The sequence below is a fragment of the Aspergillus puulaauensis genome, chromosome 2 (assembly GCF_016861865.1).
Source record: "Aspergillus puulaauensis MK2 DNA, chromosome 2, nearly complete sequence".
Taxonomy (NCBI): domain Eukaryota; kingdom Fungi; phylum Ascomycota; class Eurotiomycetes; order Eurotiales; family Aspergillaceae; genus Aspergillus; species Aspergillus puulaauensis.
In genome coordinates, this window is record NC_054858.1 from 3,187,353 (window position 1) to 3,209,863 (window position 22,511).

General features: G+C 51.6%; 12 protein-coding genes across 12 annotated transcripts; 9 read left to right on the forward strand and 3 right to left on the reverse strand.

Annotated features, from left to right (window-relative positions):
- Positions 1–145: 145 nt before the first annotated feature.
- On the forward strand, positions 146–1,263 carry APUU_21297S (uncharacterized protein; the record flags this gene model as incomplete). The annotated part of the gene is made up of 3 exons (XM_041700033.1): positions 146–383; positions 485–758; positions 864–1,263. The coding sequence occupies 3 exons, from the start codon at positions 146–148 to the stop codon at positions 1,261–1,263; spliced, it is 912 nt and encodes a 303-aa protein (XP_041553059.1).
- Positions 1,264–1,310: 47 nt separating this feature from the next.
- Positions 1,311–1,875, reverse strand: APUU_21298A (uncharacterized protein; the record flags this gene model as incomplete). The annotated part of the gene is made up of 4 exons (XM_041700034.1): positions 1,311–1,470; positions 1,523–1,686; positions 1,732–1,816; positions 1,859–1,875. The coding sequence occupies 4 exons, from the start codon at positions 1,873–1,875 to the stop codon at positions 1,311–1,313; spliced, it is 426 nt and encodes a 141-aa protein (XP_041553060.1).
- An 18-nt stretch (positions 1,876–1,893) lies between these two features.
- APUU_21299A (uncharacterized protein) lies at positions 1,894–2,226 on the reverse strand (the record flags this gene model as incomplete). Its single annotated transcript, XM_041700035.1, has 1 exon — positions 1,894–2,226. The coding sequence occupies one exon, from the start codon at positions 2,224–2,226 to the stop codon at positions 1,894–1,896; it is 333 nt and encodes a 110-aa protein (XP_041553061.1).
- A 168-nt stretch (positions 2,227–2,394) lies between these two features.
- Positions 2,395–3,037, reverse strand: APUU_21300A (uncharacterized protein; the record flags this gene model as incomplete). The annotated part of the gene is made up of 2 exons (XM_041700036.1): positions 2,395–2,792; positions 2,836–3,037. 2 exons carry the CDS (start codon positions 3,035–3,037, stop codon positions 2,395–2,397), a joined length of 600 nt encoding a protein of 199 aa, XP_041553062.1.
- A 908-nt stretch (positions 3,038–3,945) lies between these two features.
- On the forward strand, positions 3,946–5,195 carry APUU_21301S (uncharacterized protein; the record flags this gene model as incomplete). Its single annotated transcript, XM_041700037.1, has 3 exons — positions 3,946–4,504; positions 4,566–4,753; positions 4,806–5,195. 3 exons carry the CDS (start codon positions 3,946–3,948, stop codon positions 5,193–5,195), a joined length of 1,137 nt encoding a protein of 378 aa, XP_041553063.1.
- Positions 5,196–6,111: 916 nt separating this feature from the next.
- On the forward strand, positions 6,112–6,546 carry APUU_21302S (uncharacterized protein; the record flags this gene model as incomplete). The annotated part of the gene is made up of 1 exon (XM_041700038.1): positions 6,112–6,546. One exon carries the CDS (start codon positions 6,112–6,114, stop codon positions 6,544–6,546), a length of 435 nt encoding a protein of 144 aa, XP_041553064.1.
- A 482-nt stretch (positions 6,547–7,028) lies between these two features.
- Positions 7,029–8,778, forward strand: APUU_21303S (cation diffusion facilitator family transporter; the record flags this gene model as incomplete). The annotated part of the gene is made up of 5 exons (XM_041700039.1): positions 7,029–7,107; positions 7,163–7,209; positions 7,260–7,346; positions 7,403–7,717; positions 7,777–8,778. 5 exons carry the CDS (start codon positions 7,029–7,031, stop codon positions 8,776–8,778), a joined length of 1,530 nt encoding a protein of 509 aa, XP_041553065.1.
- A 672-nt stretch (positions 8,779–9,450) lies between these two features.
- APUU_21304S (putative manganese ion homeostasis (Fr)) lies at positions 9,451–11,484 on the forward strand (the record flags this gene model as incomplete). The annotated part of the gene is made up of 2 exons (XM_041700042.1): positions 9,451–9,759; positions 9,820–11,484. 2 exons carry the CDS (start codon positions 9,451–9,453, stop codon positions 11,482–11,484), a joined length of 1,974 nt encoding a protein of 657 aa, XP_041553066.1.
- Positions 11,485–13,040: 1,556 nt separating this feature from the next.
- On the forward strand, positions 13,041–14,733 carry RGT2 (sugar porter family MFS transporter; the record flags this gene model as incomplete). Its single annotated transcript, XM_041700043.1, has 3 exons — positions 13,041–13,138; positions 13,191–13,981; positions 14,030–14,733. The coding sequence occupies 3 exons, from the start codon at positions 13,041–13,043 to the stop codon at positions 14,731–14,733; spliced, it is 1,593 nt and encodes a 530-aa protein (XP_041553067.1).
- A 512-nt stretch (positions 14,734–15,245) lies between these two features.
- Positions 15,246–17,171, forward strand: APUU_21306S (putative ab-hydrolase associated lipase; the record flags this gene model as incomplete). Its single annotated transcript, XM_041700044.1, has 1 exon — positions 15,246–17,171. One exon carries the CDS (start codon positions 15,246–15,248, stop codon positions 17,169–17,171), a length of 1,926 nt encoding a protein of 641 aa, XP_041553068.1.
- A 1,814-nt stretch (positions 17,172–18,985) lies between these two features.
- APUU_21307S (putative secretory lipase) lies at positions 18,986–20,335 on the forward strand (the record flags this gene model as incomplete). The annotated part of the gene is made up of 1 exon (XM_041700045.1): positions 18,986–20,335. One exon carries the CDS (start codon positions 18,986–18,988, stop codon positions 20,333–20,335), a length of 1,350 nt encoding a protein of 449 aa, XP_041553069.1.
- Positions 20,336–20,982: 647 nt separating this feature from the next.
- Positions 20,983–22,113, forward strand: APUU_21308S (uncharacterized protein; the record flags this gene model as incomplete). The annotated part of the gene is made up of 1 exon (XM_041700046.1): positions 20,983–22,113. The coding sequence occupies one exon, from the start codon at positions 20,983–20,985 to the stop codon at positions 22,111–22,113; it is 1,131 nt and encodes a 376-aa protein (XP_041553070.1).
- Positions 22,114–22,511: the final 398 nt, after the last annotated feature.

Consider the following 22,511-nt stretch of genomic DNA (forward strand, 5'->3'; position numbering starts at 1 on the left):
AAGAACTCCTAATTGGAACGGTTAATCTGAGTGGGTCAGCCGAATTCCACCACGTCTCCGTTCTTCACCTGGTCTATCTCCATTACAATATCTATCTATATCCCCCAGCTCATCTTTTACTACCCAGTACTACTCAGATACAACAATGTCAACGACGACAACTACAACAACCCTCCTAACAAAATGCAACCCCCTCGCCCCACAACTCACAGAAACCGTCCACACCTACCTAGACAAAACCTGGTCCTTCTCCAGCGCAAACTACAAGTCCGCGTTCTTCGAAATGGACTTCCCCCGCCTCCTCGCTCTCTTCTGTCCCGAGGGACCACTGGATAGACTCGAGAGCGCGGCGCTGTTTGTGTGTTTAACTGGGATTCTGGACGGTATGCATATCCGATCCTTCCTTCCATCCATCATACATATACTACAATGCAACCCCAGCTTTATCAATAAATGTCTGGTTGTAATGTATTGACAAACATAGATGCATTCAGCCAAATGTCTATCCCCGCGTCCCGCGAAATAGGGGCGAAACTGCTCCATATCATGCAGGGGACCGCGAGTGCAGATCTATCGAATCCACTAGAGAAGATCCTGATGAAAATAATCAACGATATGAAGACCCAGAACGAGGAGCTCGCGAACGACGTCCTTAAAGGAGCCATTGCGCTGTTCCATGCGCAGACCAGTAAGGCGCGGCTGGAGGTTGCGCAGCTTGATGAGTATTTTGGGTTTAGATATGGGGATGTGGGTGGGGAGTATGTTATGTTATGTTATCCTTCCTACATCTATCTGACGTCTACAGCTGGCGCATTTGGTAGAGATTGCTGATGCTGATGCTGATGCTGATTTGCGGTATTTAGGTTTTTTACAGCGTTGATACGCTTTGTAGATAACATCGTTCTCACAGGTTCTGAGAGGGATGATTTCCAGTATCTGGAAAGGACTGTCGTCAGGCATATGATTATTGCAAATGACATCTTGTCCTGGGAAAAGGAGCTTAAGGAGGCCGCTGAAAGTAATCAGGAAGGCGCGGAGCTTTGTTCGGCTATTCCCATCCTGACGAGGAATCTGGGGATAGGGTTTGAGGGCGCGAAGAGGGTGCTTTGGGTGACGGCAAGAGAGTTGGAGGGCGAGATGGAAGGGTTGGTTGAGGGTTTGGAACTCTCGCCTCAAGGGGAGAGGTACGTTCAGGCCTTGAAATATATGGCAAGTGGAAATGAGCAGTGGTCCGGCACAACAAGCCGGTATAAGATTTATTAAGTATGTGGTGGTTTCTTAGGCCTTTGTGCTTTTCCTAGAAGAGACGGCTATCCTACTAAAACACGAACGCCTTTCCTTCCCTCCCGCGCGAAAGGCAGAAAAAGATCGTGGGCGAGTGTTACATCCTCGCGCGTCGTTTCGTACAACTCTAGATCCAGGCGGCGGACGATATTGGGCAGAGCCAGGAGAATCTCTGAGCGTGCGAGGCTGCCAGTTGTTAGAAGGCATTTATAGAACAATGAGGCAACTCAAGACGTACTTCATCCCAACGCACTGTCGTGATCCCTTGTTGAACGACACCATATATTTCTCCAGGTGCTTGCGCTTTTCCGGGTCTAGCCATCTCTCGGGGATAAACTCGTGCGAGTCGGGGAAGTTCTTCTCATTGTGGTGGAGTAGGGCAGTGCTCATGCCAATGGGTGTCTAGGGCTGTCAGTTACCTATATCATAATAGTTCCAATAACATACCCCTGCTGGGATGGACCATTCTTGAAACTGGAGGTTGCGGTCTGGAGCGATACGCTGTAATCTTGAGCTGGCGCCGTATGAAAGTCTACTTTGTTAGCAGGTTCTACATAGCATGCGGTCTACCTACCTAAGTCCTTCGAGCATAATAGATGTCTATTGTTGTTAGCGCTGTTTGAACTCAACCAGGCAACTCACCAAATATGGCATCTGCTCAAACTCTAGAAGGGTTGCAGTATTCGTCGGATCCAACCGATCCAGCTCCTCCCTCAGCTTCTGAATCTTCTCCGGCTTCTCAAGTAGATAGTACATCGTCCAAGCCAGCATCTTCGCGACCGTTTCTGTGCCCGCGCCTATCACAACTTGTACCTCCTGGGCTAGTCGCTCTGGAGACTTCTCTTCCGCCGGAAGATTGCTATTAAGGACGTCGTGGAAGAAGGTCGGCTGGCTAAACTGGCTCTTCACCTTCTCGTAATCTGGCGCACTCTGCTCATTCATGATCGTTCGTACAATTTTATTACACCGTGCCTGGAACTGGAAGACCAGGTTCATGCCAGGATATGCGCGCGAAAGCAACCACTGCGGCATCGCCGCAAGCACCAGTCCCAACCACGGAAACGCTTTCATATACACGCCGCTCTTCACACTGCCAGCTAAAGTGGTGCTCTATTCGGGAATGAAATCGGGTTCGTCGAGATAGTGAAGCCCCGTGCCCATGGTGTAATCGGAGACAACTTCGGTCGTGAAGCAGGTAAAGGCGTGCTGCAGGTCAATCGGCGTTCCTGTGTTCTTGTACGCACTAATCCGATCGACGAGCTTGTTCACGAGGCCTTGTATAAGCGGTTCTTGCTTCCGAACGCGAGTGATTGAAAAGTAAGGGTTCATGTTCGAGCGTAACATGCGGTGGTGGTAATGGTCGACAGTCGCAATCGTGCTGCGACTAATGCCGAACTGCGTCGTGAAGTACGCATACTTGTTTCGTGGGCTGTCGCGAGAGTACAGGACTTCGTAGTAGTCCGGGTCGTTGATATGCAGCTCATGTGGGCTAATCCGGACAATGGAGCCTGCTTGGTCAGAAAAGCCGTTGCGTTGTGATGCGAAGCTTACCATATTTCTCGTGCATTTTGGCAATCTCAAACGTGTACTGTCCCCACCGAAATGCATCGTGGTATGTTTCATACCACAGCGTCGCAGCTGCGATCTTGGGGCCTGGAAATTTGGCCAAAGGAGAAAACCACAGCCGGTAAATCAGCAGGGCCAGCACGTAGCCAGCGCAAACAATGGCAAGAAGCGCCGCGGGATGAAGCATGACTCGAAACTGATAACCGTGCAGCTGTCACTCAAGCTCTTCCTGTCCACGTTGGATGAGAATACGACCATTGTTCGGTGGGCCACCAACCTCATATATATACCGCAACGACTCCAACTTATTTCCAATCATATTCTCCTAGCTGGCCCGTCTTGGATCAATTCAGAAGCAACCCCGCGCCCTACTTTTTAGCTGCTGTTTAGCCTCGCGGCAACGGGAGCGACGGACCGCACAGCCCCACGGTCTTATTGGCAAGCTTGGTTGTTGTTCAAGAAATTTGAGACCGTGGATGATGGAATGATGCAGGGTCTGTTCATGTTGTGTTACTCTATTAGCTGTGCAGACGGAACACAGACCACCGTACACAGTCTCAAGATATGGGGGATCGGTGTTACCAGACTAGCCATAAGGCTCACCAGCTACAATGCCATTCTAGCTGCGTTGTGACCTACCCACCTGATCAGTAAGAGACTGTAAATCAATCACTTAAGAGTCATACTTCTCTCCCAGCAGCGTCTGAATTGGGACAGACAGGGGCCTCGTCAAAGACACATCCTGGACATGACCGTATCTTGTCGAATATTAATCGCTGGCGCCTGCACCGAAACGTAATCTTTAGTCAAGAAAGGTTTGAATAAAGTTACAGCCCTACGCTCTGCTCAAAGCTTGTCTTGTGTTACTAATTAGATGGTTTCTACTACGTTGCCTCCAGTGACTCCTTCCCAGTTCCAACTTCGCTCACTTTTATCTTCTTCCCTCTAACTTCACTCACTTTTATCTTCTTCCTCCCAACTTCACTCACTTTTCACCTTCTTCCCAGTACGTCCTTCTACATCATTTCAACACCATCTCGTCTCGTTTATCCTTCTAAGCTTGCTCTCCGTCAGTGCCCTCTCGAGACTTTCGAAATGTCCCCCGAAACCACCGTTAGCGAGTTCCTGGAGGCCAAGGCCGCATCCCTCCAAGCAGAGCTGGAGTTCATAAAATGCCAGCTAGCCGCGTATGACGTGGTTAGGGAATCCGAAAAAATGACCAGCGCGGACTTCGTTGAGGTAATCCAGCCATATCTGGCAAACTTCCGGAGTGCCTCGCAGGAGTTACACATTACCAAGCGCCAAATGCGCACATTCCATGCCGACGTGGAGGATGAATACGCTACCAAACGTCAGCGATTCGACGAGCCAAGTAACGCTTTACTGGAGAGGGCTTACCAGACTGTCATGGTGGAGAGGATCATGCTTGCTTCTGCTAAGCAGAGCAGGCGTGAATTCAGCCAATCCGACTTTCGCAAAGATGTCTTGGCCTACTATTGCCCGGCAGCGTGTGACGGTGTGGCCTGGTGCCATATTCTGGGCAGGGCGCACCATAAGGTCAAAGCAGCGCACATGGTCCCCAAGATACTGACGGGAGACGAGCTTGCGCACCTATTTGGAGACGAGGAATCCGTCTTTGATGACAAGCGTAATGGTGAGTGTTCTCCTATGTGAGATCGAAAGGAAACGGAAGCTAACATCATCATATCTGGCAGGTCTCACCTTGCACTCAGCCTTGGAACAGGGACTCGACCAGGGCATTATAGTCATAGTCCCTTTGGCTGCGGAGATTTCGGTGCCGACCCGCTGGAAATGCGTGGTTTTGGACGACACAAAACGGGACGATATCATCTACCAGTCATACGATCCACAGGGCAACGATCCTGAGATTATCAGACTCCGGGTTAGTAACTCCTACGTTTCCCACATGTGACATATTCTAATAGGGCTTCTAGGATCTCGACGGGAAAGAGCTGACCTTCCTGACTGATAATCGCCCCGCCCGTCGCTTCCTATATCTCCGTTTCATAATCTCCTACCTCCAAGCCAAGCGCAACGGCAACCTCACCGTACAAAGCAAGGTTGACAGAACGCAGCTTTGGCCGACACTTGGCAGGTACTTGAACAAATCAACTCTGGTTTCTTTAGCATGGTATGTCTCAGGATGCAAATTACCGGAATCATTGGTCGAGGGGCAGACATTCGAATCCGAAGACAGCGCGGTGTCCGAAGACGCTGGGCTTTTGCTCAGCATGAAATTGCGCGACGCCTGGACAGCCAGCGCGAAGAAGTTGTCTAAACAAAAGAACACCGACGAAGACGAAGACGAAGACGAAGAATCCTGATCTTGGCCCCGTTCTTGTTGACGAACGCAGGGCAGAACAATAGTCCAGACAAACAACCTTATGGGATTCTTTATACCATTATTTATTATCCTGCTCGATTTTCTGCTCCAGCCCAAGCTCGGAATTACCCGAACCTAATTTGATAATATCTCTAGTGGCGGTATAAATCTTAAAATAGCATAGAATGGTAATAAATATCATTCTGGTAAAGGGTACCTCCACAGTATTGATACTTAAACCGATCCGGGAAAGTTTTCCGAATCTCGGGGCCGTAATCATCGTCGCAGATATCCATGTACGTTCTTTAACCAACTTATTTATAAACTAGAGAACAAATTACCTTACAGCCGCAAATAGTATAAGGCTACTAGGATAAATAAACTTCGTGGGCCTTATCCAAAGCCATAACTCTTCTAATGTTTGGCTTCTTTCTCAGAAAGATACGGGCACAAATGTCAAACAGTAAGCAGGCGGTTTCAGGTGTGATGCGTGGAAAAGACAGATTAACTATTATCGATCAACGGGTCCGGGTTTATTAGTATTGCTACTCCTCGTTGATCTGTACCAATATGGCCCGCCCGTCGGATACGCAACGGCCTATAGTTCCAGAGGCAAGGTGTCGTCCAAATGCGTGAAACGAAATACCCCTAGTAACACGTTTGGTCTACTTAGGCAGATGCAGATCTCTATGATGATGGCGACTTTGCGAGCGTGTATGTTATTTGAATATCTTGGAATTTGGGCGGATGTTGGTACTGACGGCACAACAGGACTGCTGGGAGCTCCACAGCATCGCTCTCGTCGAGCATCATAAATTACCAGTAGGACCAGCCTTGATATTTTACCTACTGTGTACGCGTGGTATTAACTCTGCTCGCAAATACGAGGTCTGAGATGTGACTCGGGGCGACAATTCATGCTGACTGAGCAGAATGGACGACGCTATCACGCCTATCGACAGGGAGAGTATAGGTTGTATGGCGACCAATTCACGGGATTTGGCTGTCGCGAACTTTTGATCGAGGCGAGCACGAAATTCGGGAAGCAGCTCGGTGTGGCAAATAACTATAAGCAGTGGATGGTTGGCGCTGGGTTCGGGAACGTCCAGGAGCATATCTACAAAGTACCATTCTCTCCATGGGCAAAGGGCCCGAAGCTCAAGGAGCTGGGCAGATACCACCAGACGAATATGCTTGAGGTGCTTGAAGCGTACTCATTGGCGCTGATGACCCGCTCCCTAGGGTGGACGGTGGAGGATGTCAATGTGCTATTGAGGGAAGTGCGAAAGGAGCTGCTGGACCGGAAACTGCACATCTATTCCCGACTATACGTAGTATACGGACAGAAGTGATGAACAATGGATTGATCGCGAGCATTGCCTAAATTATGGTCTGTTGTTTGTTATCTTCGGCTGCTTCCGAGATTGGGATGGATGACGCAATAACAGCGCCGTTAGCAATAATGGCGGAAATTCGCCGAGAGGGGAATTGAGACATCGGGAAAGCGAACTCAGGGCAGTTCAAGCTAGCAAAAACTAGAGACGGCGAGAAGTATCGGGTTTGCAAGTAGTGTAGAAAGTGGATGATTGACTTCCGCGTGGTGTGAGAAGTTGGTCGTCAAGGCAGAAAAAACCGCCGCCACTTTGACTTTCGGACTGTTTTTTTGTCCGCTCTCAACATTCCCAATTCATCCCTCTCATCACTCCCTACTTATGTCTCTCTTGCACCATCTCTACGATTGTTCCCTTGTTTAATACCTATCTCTGCTAATTTCCTCGTCTGCCGTCTCTGTTGCTCCCAATCGCACATCCCGGGCTCTGCGTCGCAAACCACCATGGGCCTCTCCAAGACCAACAGGATCATCATCCTGTTGGTGATAGATACAGCGTTCTTCCTTCTAGAACTGATCGCCGGTTCGTACCTCTGGTTATCTACAGCTTTATGTTATACTGACGCTGTTGCTACTAGGTTATTCTGTTCATTCCCTTGCCCTTGTCGCCGATTCCTTTCACATGGTACGCCTGCCGAGACGCTGTCCGTTTGTTTCACATCTGACTTTCTCTAGCTTAACGATGTTATTTCCTTACTCGTTGGATTATGGGCCGTCAAAGTCGCCAACCGCGAAACTTCCTCGAAAATGTACACTTATGGGGTGAGTGACTATCCCTTGCCCCGCCCTTGTTGGAATTCGGGCTGACTCTATGACAGTGGCAACGAGCAGAAACCCTCGGTGCGCTGGTCAACGGCGTTTTCCTAGTCGCCCTGTGTTTATCCATTTTCCTCGAAGCGATACAAAGGTTGGTGGAGCCGCAGGAGGTCAAGAGTCCGAAGTTTGTCTGCATTGTAGGCTGCGCCGGACTGTTGTCGAATATCGTCGGTCTGGTCTTGTTCCACGATCACTCACATGGCGGCCATGGGCACAGCCATGGGCACGCTCATGATGAAGAAGGCGTTGATGCTGCGGAGCAAGGACACAACCATGAACACCTTGGCGAATCGGAGTCCGCGGGGCAGGGTGCAGCTGTACGTGTCCATCCGCGAACCGTCTATCATCTGCACGTCATGCTGACTAGTCTTCACAGGGCGCAATCACTGAACCAACCGCTACTTATTCCCGTCGTCGAACCCTGGACAGCCAACACCGCATCTCGCGCGGATACAGCAACCCCAGCCGTGGGTTCGAAGATATTGGTGGACACCCGGCGAGCATGAGACAAGACATCATTAGCGCCGCGAGCCGCAACCAGTTTCCGGACGAGGATGATAGCTATGAATCGGATGCACCAGCGGAGAACGGTACGGCAGACGGCTTCGGTCCCACGGAAAGATCTACGCTGCTGGGACATACGGATCGCGGATTCAATTACACCGACGAGAACGCTCCTATTAAAGGCCAACCCTCAAACAACGACCCCCACAAGAACCATAACCACGCCCAGCCTAAACCGAAGGAACAGAAGCACGGCCATGACCTCAACATGCGGGGTGTCTTCCTCCACGTTATGGGTGACGCCTTGGGCAACATCGGTGTTATACTTTCTGCTCTTATCATCTGGTTGACCGATTACTCTTGGAGGTTTTACGTCGATCCCGGCATTTCTCTTGTCATCACAGTGATCATTCTGGCCTCAGCAATTCCCCTCTGCAAGGCAGCATCTCGAATCCTCTTACAGGCTGTGCCACATGGTGTGAGCATCGACCACATCAAGGAAGACGTCGAAAGGCTTCCCGGAGTTATCGGCTCTCACCACCTCCACGTATGGCAGCTAAGCGACACGAAGACTGTTGCTTCAATCCATATCCAAGTGGACACAGAAATCAAGGGCGAGGGATCCGAGCGATATATGCACCTCGCAAAGCAAGTCAGGCAATGCCTCCATGCGTACGGCATCCATTCATCCACTATCCAGCCCGAGTTTCCCCAGGGCAGTGATACAGAGGACAACCAAGTAGCGGGCTCATCCCACTCACAATCGGGACCTAGTCGCACGCCCAGCATACGGGATGGGAATCCCCAAGCCTGCCTTTTGGAGTGTGACGATGAATGCGGCGGCAAGCACTGTTGCCCAACGAAGCCCACTTGATCGCGTTTTGTATTTTCCCCCTCGTTTCTTATCTGTATGCCTAGTTCATTGATACCTGTTCCCTAAAAGCCCATGCTACAGACTTGTATTCTTTATACCCCTTCGTCTTCATGGCTGAGTCTTCCTGGAGTTCCACAAGAAATATGTCTCTTTTTGTCAGATAATGGGCCATTGAGGTCTAATAATACACTTGATACGTCCATGTTCTGATATATATTTCATCACGCACTACTAGTAGGTGTACCTTAACTGTTAGACTATGTAGGTTTACAGTCTGCGCGTGTGGATTATTGTTTGAAATTCAAAACCATAGATAGCACAATTATTACTTTCTTGACCCATTACTCGCTCTTAATTTCACCAGTTGTGTGGTATGACAGCTATAGAGGTATGGCGGTCCACGTGACGTGGCCAGGCATGTCGATCGCGGAGGGTCTCATCAACATCCCCTTACTGCATAAGCCACTTCACATATTGGAAATTTTACTATCCATGATGCTCTCGCCCCTCTAGCACGCCGTATTCGCATATTTCTGGGAAATAGTTTTACTAGATACCATCTGATTCCGAAATCGTTTGGCCAATCCACCGAACTGCCCGCAGTCAACCTCCGCGGAGCAATGCTGCGACGCCATTAATCTCTTCCCACCTTATCACGGTTGAGATTTGACTATGAGTTATTCGTACCTCCCTACAGCCGCCAGTGCTTACCAGCCCGCCCGTCGAGATACGTCCTCCCCATCCGGGGCTTTGAAATCCGTACACGATGCGCTGACCGCAGCCGGTCGAACGGCATCGAGCCAATTGAGCAAGGTTAATAGCGTCGCTGCGGTGAAGACATTGGCGTTGAAGACTGCCAAGGTTATCTTTACAATCCCGAATGCTTTGATCGTGCTTTGGATCTGTACGTTATGGTGGGGAGAGCGGACAGTCTTCCGCGACAGTGTCGAGTCGTGTGTCTGGAATGATTGGGAGAAATGGGTGAGTTTTGTCTTGTCGCATAGCCTGTAGAGGGGCTATAATTGACATTTGTGCTGCTAGCCTAGCAATGCGAAACCGCATCACGTCGCCTTCATCGCGGACCCTCAGCTCGTCGATCCGCACACGTATCCCGATCGCCGATGGCCGTTATCCAAGCTAACGGTCAAATTCACAGACCAGTACATGCGCCGCTCCTTTTCGTCAATACAACATACTCTCGACCCCGACTCGGTGTTATTTCTGGGTGATCTTTTTGACGGCGGAAGGGAATGGTCGACGGCTCATAGCCAAAGTCCCGAGGAACGTTGGAGGAAATACGACGATGATTACTGGAAAAAGGAATTCCATCGCTTCGTTAAAATATTCTTGAACCCATGGACAAACCAGGAGACGCAATCAACGAATCCCCGAGGCAGGAGATTGATCGCCAGTTTGCCTGGAAATCACGACTTGGGTTTTGGGTCGGGTGTGCAAATACCCGTTCGAGACCGCTTTCAGAACTTCTTCGGAAATGGGAATCGTGTCGATGTTATAGGGAACCATTCGTTTGTGTCCGTGGACACTCCGTCATTGAGTGCAATGGATCAACCCGATCCCGAGACTGGAAGTACAGGTGGGGGAAACGGAGACAGCGAACGGCCAAACCAGAAGATTTGGCAGCAGCCGGAAGATTTCCTGAATGCGATGAAAGTTCACAGAGGCCGGGCGGAAATGGACGAACTACGCTTCTTGGGGAAGCCGAGGAACGGCCGGTTGTTTAACTACGAAGTTTCCGAGCCCACGAAGCCTGCGGTATCTAGGGAAGACGACCCTGAGATCATCGGGTTCCCCGCCATCCTTTTAACGCATGTACCGTTGTACCGTAATCCGGCGACACCATGCGGTCCGTTAAGGGAGCGGTATCCTCCCTCTGCAGAGGGGCTAGAAGAGGATGACCCCAACTCCATCAAGATTAGCAGCGGATATCAGTACCAGAACGTACTGACCAAGACCATCTCCAATGACATTGTATCCAAGGTCGGCCCGAACCTAGTTCATGTGTACTCTGGCGATGACCATGACTACTGCGAGATTACACATCGTGAGTTCAGTGGCTCCCCCAAGGAGATAACGGTCAAGAGCACATCGTGGGCAATGGGCGTCCGGAAACCGGGCTTTGTCCTGACCAGTCTGTGGAACCCCATCGATCCCGCCACAGGCAAGTCAACCGGATTATCAAGCCCGGGAACTACCATCCAAAACCACCTCTGCCTCCTCCCCGACCAGCTATCTATATTCATCCACTATGGCATCATTCTCGCCTTCACCATCACCGTTCTCACCGTGCGAGCCGTCATCCTCGCCCTCCGCGCAACCCCATCCCCAGCCGCAGAACCAATCCTCCCTCTCGCCGAAACCCGCGAACCCCGGACCCGCCGCCGCGCCATCTCCCGTACCTCATCCTCTAACATCCCAGCCACCTCCTTCGTCAAGCCAGGCGGGCTCGCCAATCGCGCGGGGTATTACCCCCGCTACAGCCCGCCGCAGTCGTACAATGACGCATACCCCGGCGAGGAAACGGGGTACGGGGACGGGGACGGGGATGCGTCCAAGTGGCGGCCGAGCAACTCGGACCGGCGACGCGACTCACTTTTTGGCCGCGTACGCTGGCAGTTTGGGAGCTCGGTGAAGTGGGTTGCGAAGGTGTCGCTGGCGTGGTATTTCTTTTTGGTTTTGATGTGGTGATAGATTGGATTGGATTGGATTGGTTGGTGTAGATAGAGGCGTGGTTTATTTAGGCATATATGAGTGGTATTTGCATGGGTGGGAGTTCTACGTGTTCTACATACTTGTTCTATAAAACTTATTTTGGATTCAATGCAGATTCCGTATACTAGAAGATTATGCGATTGGGTTACAACACCGTGTCTAGAGGCAAATAACCAAATAACAACCAACAATGTTATCGAAGCCACGCGGTCAACAATCAGATACCACCCTAACAAAGCCATTGTAATTGCGTTGTCTAATCAACCATGGATGATTGCACTCTGGCACATTCCAGGAACAGGAATTTCGGCCTCCAGAATTCCTTCAAAATACAGTCAAGAGTCAAGAGTCAAAACAAGAGTTCTACACTGTACCAAGACTAATTAAATTGATCAAGACTGAGCTTAAAGGCGAACGCGAGAGCGAGCAGCGAGACGGTGCAGATCCGATCGAGAGACCTCCTTGCTTCTGTGATTTTATTTGCGTCTTGCTTCGTATGCTTGCCGTGTGTTCTTGCATTCTTTATTGCAGCAGAGAATTTTCTCGAAGCGGAATCCCGGCAGGAATGCAGCCTGTTGAGTGTTGACGGTGTGCCCGACCATCGGAGCGAAGTGTCTGGATCAACAATTCCCTCATGTTTTGACTTTGACTGAGAAGAACTGCAGGGAATTAAAAGTACGTTGGTGAAATTGAGCGTTGAAAGTAATTTGGTTTGATTGGGGGTTGTGATGAGATTGATTTGGGATGACCGCATGCGGCCTCTCCCTCTCCGTCTCTCTGTTTTGATGTCAGTTTTCCATCCCCAGTGTCAATTGTCAATTGTTATCGCATTTCGACTCGCTCGTGCCACCCAACTCCAGATCTCCGCAGTCGGCTTCCTTGGTCCTTGGTGTCACTGTGTGATCTGCTGCCCATCCCACTCCGGACATTCGGCCTACTTTCGTGGTTTCGCCCGCTTGCCATCCACTTAGCCTGAATAGCCTCATGATCTCATCCGATCTAATGTAGAGCTAGCGTAGGAAGAATCTCCCGGTTGCTACGCACTCGAACTCTATAAACTCCCCTGTCGCGTTCCAGAAAATTCTCGTTCCATGGGCGGCATCAACCTAAACCATGTCTCATAACCCATGCGGCTACAAGCAAGGGCAGGAATGTGTCTCGTCAACTGTCTCCGCAATGCCATGCATGGGGCGATAATCGCGATCTCTCTCATGCACCGAGTGGGCCGCTGGGAGATGATCGCCTCTCGTGCGTTGGCTCGCAGCTGGCATGTGTCTCACCGATTGCAGTGGTGGCTGCTGCTTTCGGCCATCAGCCCTTCCCCCCGGCCATACACCATACTCTGGCCCTGCCGGACATGGCGAAGACCTGGCCGTTTCCTCCGCATTCTCACATCGTCTCCAGAAGTACAAAAGCTCCAGTGTGCCCTCTGGGGCAGGGAGTTGTTGATCTCTTTTCCTTCCCTCTCTGGCTCTATCCGTCCCACCCACCGCACAATTGTATTGTTTACTCGTTAGCATTCTTCATTCAAGATGGGCTTCATGCTCAGGAAACCTGATGATGCAGCGGGCTCCGCTGCCCCTGCTATCATGATCGGCCTGTTTGTGGCTTTTGGTGGTGTTTTGTATGGGTAAGTATTCAATCTACTCGGTGCGCAACGATGACCAAGCTGACCGTAATAGCTATGACACTGGCACCATTAGTGGCATTCTGGCCATGAAATACTGGCGGGAGACCTTCTCGACCGGTTATGTGAATCCCGCGGATCAAATTCCCGATGTCACCTCTTCCCAGTCCTCAATGATCGTGTCTCTGCTGTCTGCCGGTACTTTCTTTGGGGCCCTCACTGCGGCACCCGTTGCCGATTACTTTGGCCGTCGCATCGGTATGATCCTGGACTGCTTTGTGTTCTGCTTTGGTGTGGTCTTGCAGACTGTGGCCACTGCCATCCCCTTGTTCGTTGCTGGTCGCTTTTTCGCCGGATTCGGCGTTGGATTGCTGTCCGCAACCGTTCCCCTGTACCAGTCCGAGACAGCTCCTAAATGGATTCGTGGTACCATTGTCGGTGCTTATCAGCTTGCAATCACAATTGGCCTGCTGCTCGCAGCCATTGTCAACAACTCGACCAAAGACCGCGATGACACCGGCTCCTACAGGATTCCCGTTGCCGTCCAGTTCGCCTGGGCCATCATCTTGGTTGTTGGAATGATCGTCCTCCCCGAGACACCCCGTTTCTTGATCAAGCAGGACAGACACGAGGATGCCACCAAGGCACTTGCTCGTCTTCGCCGTCTGGATATAAATGATCCTGCACTTGTTGCAGAGATTTCAGAGATTCAGGCCAACCATGAATTTGAGCTTAGCGTCGGCACCGCTAGTTACCTGGAGATCCTCCGTGGGTCCATCGGCAGACGTCTTGCCACAGGATGTGCTGTCCAGGCATTGCAGCAACTGGCTGGTGTTAACTTCATCTGTATGCAATCACCCTGCACCTTCTATGGCATACACTAACAGTTTTCAGTTTATTACGGCACCAAGTTCTTCCAGCACTCTGGAATCAACAACAGCTTCATCATTACCTTGATTACCAATATTGTCAATGTTGTGTCAACCTTCCCTGGTCTTTGGATGGTTGAGAAGTGGGGTCGTCGCCCACTCTTGCTGTTCGGGGCCGTTGGAATGTGCGTCAGTCAGTTCATTGTGGCCATTGTGGGTATGACCACCGACTCTGGTGTCGCAAACAAGGTTCTCATTGCGTTTGTTTGCATTTACATATTCTTTTTTGCCTCTTCCTGGGGTCCAGTGGCATGGGTCGTCACTGGTGAACTTTTCCCGCTCAAGGCCCGTGCAAAGTGTCTTTCCATCACAACCGCCGCGAACTGGCTCCTCAACTGGGCCATTGCTTACGCAACTCCGTATATGGTTGACGCTGGCCCTGGAAACGCCAACCTCCAGTCCAAGGTATTCTTCATTTGGGGTGGATTCTGCCTCGTTGCTGGTATCTTCGTGTGGACCTGCATCTACGAGACCAAGGGCCTTACCCTGGAGCAAGTCGACGAGCTGTACGCCAAGGTCCCCGTTGCGTGGCGCTCCAGAGGCTTCGTACCGTCTGTCAATTACACAGAGGTGCGCGATGTTGCCTCTGAACGCACGGGCAGCGGCTTGGCTGAACTGGAGGCAGACGTTCAGGCGAAACAAGCCCATGAGCATGTGGAGAAGGCATAGATTTTTGGCTGGCTAGACGTTTTCATTCGTTGCTTTCAGTAATACTTGGATATAGAGCGGATTGTATCTCTTAGAGCGGGTCTGAATGCTACTTTTATTTCATCATATATGCGCCACTGACATATTGTGGACGCGGAAATCCAGCCGCAATCCCTGACACTGCTGCCTCAGGCACGAACTCGTAGACATCTCGACCAATAATCGCGGGGGACGCGCATGACTTGCTTTCACGTGTGGTCTATATCGGGGAGGGATCGCTGTAGACCCTCAAGCTTTCGGGGATCTCCTCGACACTTAAACCCCAGCCGATCATCCCCTCCCTTCTACTTCTCCTTCTCTTCCTTTTCATTCTCTTCATTCTCTTCATTTGCTTCATTCGCTTCGCCTGCATATACATTGTTTTGTGTTATTAGCGTTATTCTGATCTCAGCACCCAGTCACTACCACTGCACCTGATCCTCCTATAACCAAGAAATGACACACATGCTCCGTCTCATGACTGCTCTCTGACCATGTTAATATCGCCGGATCCTGTTGAAAATGCAACAACCACCACAATCGAGTCCCTCTACGGGACACCGAAACTTCCCCTTCGAAAATCCGAATACCAGAAAGAACGCGCGTCAATGCCGGATACCGAGGTCGTCGAACTGCCAGCTGCGGCAGCCGATAAAATGAAACCGTCCGTTCTCCGATTAGAGAATCTGGATAGAGTACCCAATGACGCGGACGATGGCGAGGTCTCCTCTGTCACCGATGGCCTTCTCAGCAGTAGACGGCCTTCACCGACGCTTCTATCACCTCCCCAGTGGGCCGCTTTCAGTCTTCCTCGGCATCCCCTGTTTCCCCCGCTTCCGATATATGATCACCCTCCTTCGACCCTTGAAACCCTGCGATATTTGGCGATTCGGGCGACATCATTCGTTTTATCCCTATTTTTCCTCTTGATTATAATTCTCGGGGCTCTCTTTTGCAGCATTTGGCTTTCTTTAGTCTCGATAGGTCACTATTTACAAGGAAAGGCCGAGCCACAACAGCGGAGGTTTCACGCAGAAGAGCGAGCGCGGAGGTTGGAAAGAACAACTTCATCGAGGAGGTGGAAACTTCGGCAGGAGAAGAGGGAGGTTGACGAGGAAGTCCCAGATGATTGTCCACCCTTGGAAGGCGGGAAAGACCTGGTTATCGGTGATGTCGCCTATTATGCCAGGAGGGTTGGGCTGGACGTGGAGACATTCAAAGTTCAAACGGAAGACGGGTTTATCCTCACGCTTTGGCATCTTTACAACCCTCAAGAGTATAATCCTCTGCCGGCCAGTGAGAGAGGGCCGCGGGGTCCGATTGTCTTTAGCGGGGGAAGGCATTCGCAGTCGTCCGACAGTGCTCGCCGCAAGTATCCAATTCTGTTAATGCATGGCTTGTTACAGAACTCAGGTGCTTATTGCGCGAATGACGACGATAGTCTTGCTTTTTTTCTCTGCAAGTCTGGGTATGATGTCTGGCTTGGAAATAACCGTTGCGGTCTTCAACCAGAACATACGACGATGTTGCAAAACGACCCTCGCATGTGGAGCTGGACGATTCAACACATGGGCGTCTTCGATATTACGGCTTTGACATCGCGTGTTTTGTTTCAGACTGGGTATGAGAAGCTGGGGCTTGTATGTCACTCGCAAGGAACAGCGCAAACGTTCATAGCGCTGGCGAAAAGCCACCGCCCGGAGTTGGGGAAGCATATTTCGGTCTTCTGTGCTCTGGCACCGGCCGTATATGCTGGACCGCTTGTTGAGCGCATTTATTTCCGCTTCATGCGACTGGTATCGCCTGCAGCCTTTCGGTTAATCTTCGGCATCCACTCTTTCATTCCGTTCATGCTCACGGTTCAGCGATGGCTTCATTCTCGGATATACGGAAAGCTGGGCTATGTAGTCTTCTCGTACCTCTTCAACTGGTCAGACGACCGATGGGACTGTGGACTTCGGGACCGCCTGTTCCAGTTCGCGCCTGTCTATGTTAGCAGTGAGACCATCCGGTGGTGGCTCGGCGCGGACGGGTTCTCAACACATGAATGCATTCTCGCAACAAGGGATTCGTGTTTAATCGAGATTGACGAGGACCGCTGTATCCAACGAGGTACCGAACACGAGACATCCCGAAGTGACACCGCCTGGTATGGCCCCAACACCCCGCCCTTTGCACTGTGGGTTGGCGGTTCAGACCAGCTCGTGGATGGCCGGAAACTGCTGCAGCGCTTCCGGAATGGCCGGGAGCCCCACGTGCAGCTGGCGCATGCGAAGGTGATTGAAGAGTACGAGCATCTCGATGTGCTTTGGGCGATGGACATGATTGAGCAGGTTGGCTGCGAGGTTCGACAGGTGCTGTGGGATACGATGCCTGCGGATGCACGGGCGTCGAGTGTCATGCCGCGGGGGGTTGAATGATATACTCCATCTATATCGTGATTCATGTATATACTTGTAGACTATTTTAATTATGAGGATATGAGCCTAAGTTTTGACTGCACCTCACGTATTCGCATTCCTATCGCCACAGAACAACCATTGAGGTGTCCAACCCGTCCATCGCATGTTTGCAAGCCCGGATCGCAAACTTAGACGAAGGCGGAGGGTTATTGCTGTTCAGGGTTAGTTGGAAGGGCTGCAATCATTTTCTGTGTCTGGTCGTCTCGTCCAGCATTTGGTGGTCGTTTAGACTTAATTTTTACTGGAATGGGGGATGGTGGGGATTGATACTGCATTGCATTGTTCCCTGCATGCCCATGCTCATTCACCATCAGCAGCGGATGCGAGCCGAGTCAAAGCTGTCAGGGGAACTAACTACTCTGAAGAAACTGACTACTCTCTAAAGACTGGATCTCGTCTATGCTCGTCCATGGTTCAACCACGGTTCGTCCCCAGTGCCCGAAGAGGATCCTTGGTTGCATGTGCCACAGCCCTGACAGGAACCAGTTAATAAACATTCATTGTTACGGTTGTCTATGGAGGTAGAACCCTCGGTTGGAGAGACAGTTTTGAGAGACAGTTTGTGAGTCTTGACTGTTCCATCATATGAATCCCAGCCCTAACGCTAACAGACGCATTAATTTGTCCGCCGGAATAACGTGCACACCACCAGCCTCAGCACTCGGACAGGGGACCATTTGGGTAAGCTGTGCGAAAAGATCTTATCTGACAGGCAGGCTACGGAGTATTTTGCTCTCCAAGCCAGGATAGAGTAGATTAGAGTAATGCTAATCAGAAGGAAATGATCTACCGGATAGTCCTGTCAACTTCCTCGGCTGTGGTGCGCCCGCAGCTAAGCTTCGGAACCGTATTCGCACCACAACAGGCACAGCTTCATGCGGTAGTTGTTGCGACGATGCGGCCAAGACGAACCCCGGGCTTTCCCCCGCCTGACGGTCTAACTGTGGATCTGGCGTGGGGTTGAGGCCGGGGTTCGTTGGGCTTGTCAGCAACCGGCTGGCTGCAGAGTGCGTCACAACTGGCGGGAGAGGGGTATACAGATTAAAATCGAGGGTGGGCGGCGTCGACAAAGTACAAACAGAGTGTGCCGATAAGCTTGTGATGGAGTTGCAAAGGAGGGCTGGCGAGGGGAAGAAATACTCCGGATGGTGTGGGGGGAGAGGATTTCTAATCCCACGATACGCGTGACGGTTTTCTACCAGGGGTCCCGGCTAGTGGATTTCCAGATGCTCGATTATGCAAATCAGCAAGGGCAGCGGTGTGTGTGGCTTGGAAATTGGGCGGAGAATCTGGGGAATGAGGATCGGCTGCTGGGAATGCTGGACGATTCGGCGGTGGTGGCGCCCAATCATTGCCAATAATCACGCCAATTCTTCCTCAAAAGATTTCCCACTGGATCCCTGTCTTCCCCAACTGCTCGCCTCGGCTTAGTCGGCTGTGTTTCGTGCGGCCTCGCTGACTCGCCTTCGCTGTGTCCTGCAGGCTGCAGGCTGCCCTTTGTGACCTGCGTATCAGCACGCTGCCTGTACGCCCCGCCTGGGTTGGGGGACCCATGGTCGACACGATCATCACGATGGCTTATTTTTGAGCTCCGTTTGTTTACGATGGGACCTGGAGGCTAAGCGGGTCTGGCGTTGTTATGCTGTTAGGGGGGTTCAGGTACAAAATGGGGCAGTCGCCCTGGGGGATCGTCTTTGCCAGCCCTAGTTTCGTCCTCCCAAGACTGTCCAGGCTCTCCAGGGTCAGAGTCAGAGCAGAGCAGAGTTCTCGCCATGGCCATCCTCTTCGCCCAGCTGCTGCTATTCCTTCTGCCGTTCGTCGCAGCCCTGCCCTCCAGCCCCGTCAAGAAGGCCGGCCCTATCCCCCCGAACGAAGACCCCTGGTATACCCCCCCAGATGGCTGGGAGTCGGAGGCCCCCGGTGCCATCCTACGACACCGCGCTCCCCCCTCGCCCATTGCAGCATTCGGCCTGGCTGAGGTGAACCTCGACTCGACGCACCAGATCCTCTACCGTACAACCGACTCCTTTGGCGAGCCCATCACCACCGTAACCACCGTCCTGGTCCCCCACAACGCCGACTACACCAAGGTCCTCTCCTACCAGGTCGCCCAGGATGCCGCAGACCGGACGTGCTCGCCGTCCTTCGGCCTCCAGCAATTCGCCGACGCCGGCGAGGCCCTCGCCCTCATCATGCCCCAGGCCGAATACCTGTTCATGAGCGCCGCCCTGAACAAGGGCTACGTCGTCCTCGTCCCCGACCACCTAGGCCCCAAGTCTGCCTTCCTCGCAAACACCCTCACCGGCCAGGCCGTCCTCGACAACGTGCGCGCAGCCCTCGCCTCAACCGACTTCACGGGAGTCTCCTCCACCGCCAACGTCGTCCTCTGGGGCTACTCCGGCGGCAGTCTGGCCAGCGGCTTCGCAGCGGAACTCCAACCAAGCTACGCCCCAGAACTCAAACTCGCCGGTGCTGCCCTCGGCGGCACAGTGCCCAAGATCCCACCTGTAATCGAACTCTCGAACAAGGGGCTCTTCGCGGGCCTGATCCCCGCGGGCGTGCAGGGGCTGGCGAACGAGTACCCCTCGGCCGTCAAGCTCATCGCCGAGAACATCCTGCCCGAAAAATGGGCCGAGTTCAATAAGACTCAGAACCTTTGTCTTACGGGGAACATCATCGAGTATCTCAACAAAGACGTGTACAGCTTCATGAGGGACCCAGATGTATTCAACACCAAGCCCGCGCAGGACCTCATGAACGCCAACGCAATGGGCCAGCACACTCCCGAGATCCCGCTCATGATCTACAAGTCTGCCAACGACGAGGTGAGTCCCGTCGAGGACACGGACGACCTTTATGACAGCTACTGCGCGAGCGGGGTGAGCGTGGAGTATGCGCGCGATCTGCTGTCCGAGCATGCCATCCTGGCCGTTACGGGTTCGGCGGATGCATTCCTGTGGGTGGTTGATCGCCTTGATGGGGTTCCTGTTAAGAAGGAGTGTTCGAAGAAGACGCAGCTTTCGGGATTGCAGGATCCGAAGGTGCTCGCGGCGCTGGGGACGAATGTTGTTCAGTTCTTGCTTGGGTTTTTGGCTTTGCCTGTTGGGCCGCCGGGACGGTGATTCCTGGATGTGGTAATGGATTGGAGATTAGTATGATTCTGTGAATGGGTTATGACCTGTCGTATATATGCATAATATACTTTGATTCTCAACTTATACTCAACTTATGTTGGCTGTGCTGGTGTGTCACTTGTAGACCGAGCAACTATAGAGGATAATTAGGGGCTTCTTAAGAAGCCAAATACAGAACAAGCTGTGCTAGAGTGTTGGTAGATTAGCATTATAGAAGGACGGCTAAATACTAGTGCTTTTGTATAGTCTAATGGTTATTTCGATATCAAGCTCCTAATAAGTCAATATAAACAAGCCGTAGTCTTCATTCTAATTAGAGAAACGGATAGTGATGGATTGAATATATTTCCTGATTGTGAGATTCTAGTCTTGTTGCAGCATATCTTCACATCTTCCAGTTGTTATACTGGGGTGGCACTTTCTTTATAAAGGTTTAGTACTGATAATGCCTTTGTTGATGTCTATCAGTGTATTAGCAGCGAGACTGTGAAGGAAGTGACTACAATGGTGTATTCACAATTTACCATACATGCCATTTGTGATTGATGTACAAGTGAAGAATAAAGAAGCATATAAGCATTTCTCTTAGCTATACTGAAAGTAATCCCACATTCATCTGTTCTATCCTAACCACCATGTCCAGTCCATCCCCATCACCAGCAGCAGGACTACTCAGTCTCCCCCCAGAGATTCTCTGCATGTTGCCCAGTTTCATCGACGACATCGAGACATTCACCAATACCTCCTCGTCCTGCAGATATCTATACAATGCCCTCAAACACACCCATCCCAAAACAATCCTCCGTCTAGCAGCATACTCAGGGCGAGCACTCTTTCAACCACACCCAACCTTCCTCGTCACCATCACAGCCCGCTCCGCCAGCGACTGGGCCCTAACCCAACCAAACCGCGACGAAACCCTCTGCAAAGCATTCAGCGGGGGCATCGACTCCCTGTACGACTTCTGCCTAGCCCACGGCACACTCACCCTCGACCAAATCCGCAAAACATACAAGCAGCGCTTCTCGATCATAAACCGCCTCTCTGGCTCCGTCCAGCAGCTAGGCTGGAAATGGGAGCTGCACCCAGGGTACTTCGAAGACATCCACGACCCCAACCACAAACCCACCAAAAAGAAACGGCGCAACGACAGAAAGCCACCGAACCTGTGGATCGAAACCGCCCTCCCGGCATTCCAGCTCATCATCTACGGCGAGTTGTTCGCCCGGACCATGGACGCCTTCCTATCGGACTCTGAGGGTAAACTTTTACCGCGATTCAGCAAGAACACCCGCATGGAGTACCTCCGCACCCTTCCCAGCAGTAATACTGGCTGGTATTACGATTTCGTGCATCTACTGGAATGGGTTGCCGTGAAGCCCTGGTGGGAATTGAAGTGGGAGAGGGCGATACGGCATTATCTAGATCCTGAGTATTCGCGCGAGGATATGTGTGTGTCTGAGGATAGCATGCATGGCGGCAACGGGGATCAACTGCTTCAGTCTCTTGAGCATGCGCGCCGGGTGCGGAGGGTGCGTGATCCGAAGAAGGCGAGGTTGTTGATGGAGGCGCTGGCGATGCAGGGGCTGGATGGCATGGGGCTTATGCTGTGCAAGCGTCCTGATAAACTGTGGGGGCAGTGTCTGGAGCGTGCAAGGAGGATTAATGAGCAGGTTGCTAGGATTGAGCCGTCTGTGTGTGAAGCCTTTGAGATGCCTGATATGCGGCGCGAGTTGGCGAGTGTGTGGAAGGAGTTTCATTCATGATTCGTGATTCTTTCCCTGTTGGAGTATTTGGTTGATAGAGTGGGTGTGTATATCGAAAAATGTTGTAAGGTTGAATATGTCCATAATTTACAGATGTTTAGATTGCAGCCCTAACAGTAGTTGTATAGTCTCATGCTCGGCTGTGGTGTTTCTTCCTCTTGTTCCAGCTTCCATCTTCGTCCTCCACTCATCTCTTCATTTCATCCTGTCAAGAAACCAGCTGCCACTGTCCTTTTAGACTGATCCACCCGCGAATCATGATCCGCACAGTGTGCCCAGGAGCCTGTCTAGATTCCCATAAAGATTCACATTCACTACACAAGAAGGGTGAACTGCCTTCTGGGGCTTACTGGGATTGACTACTGGCCCTGAAGCAGGCGCTGCGGAAGTCCATAAAT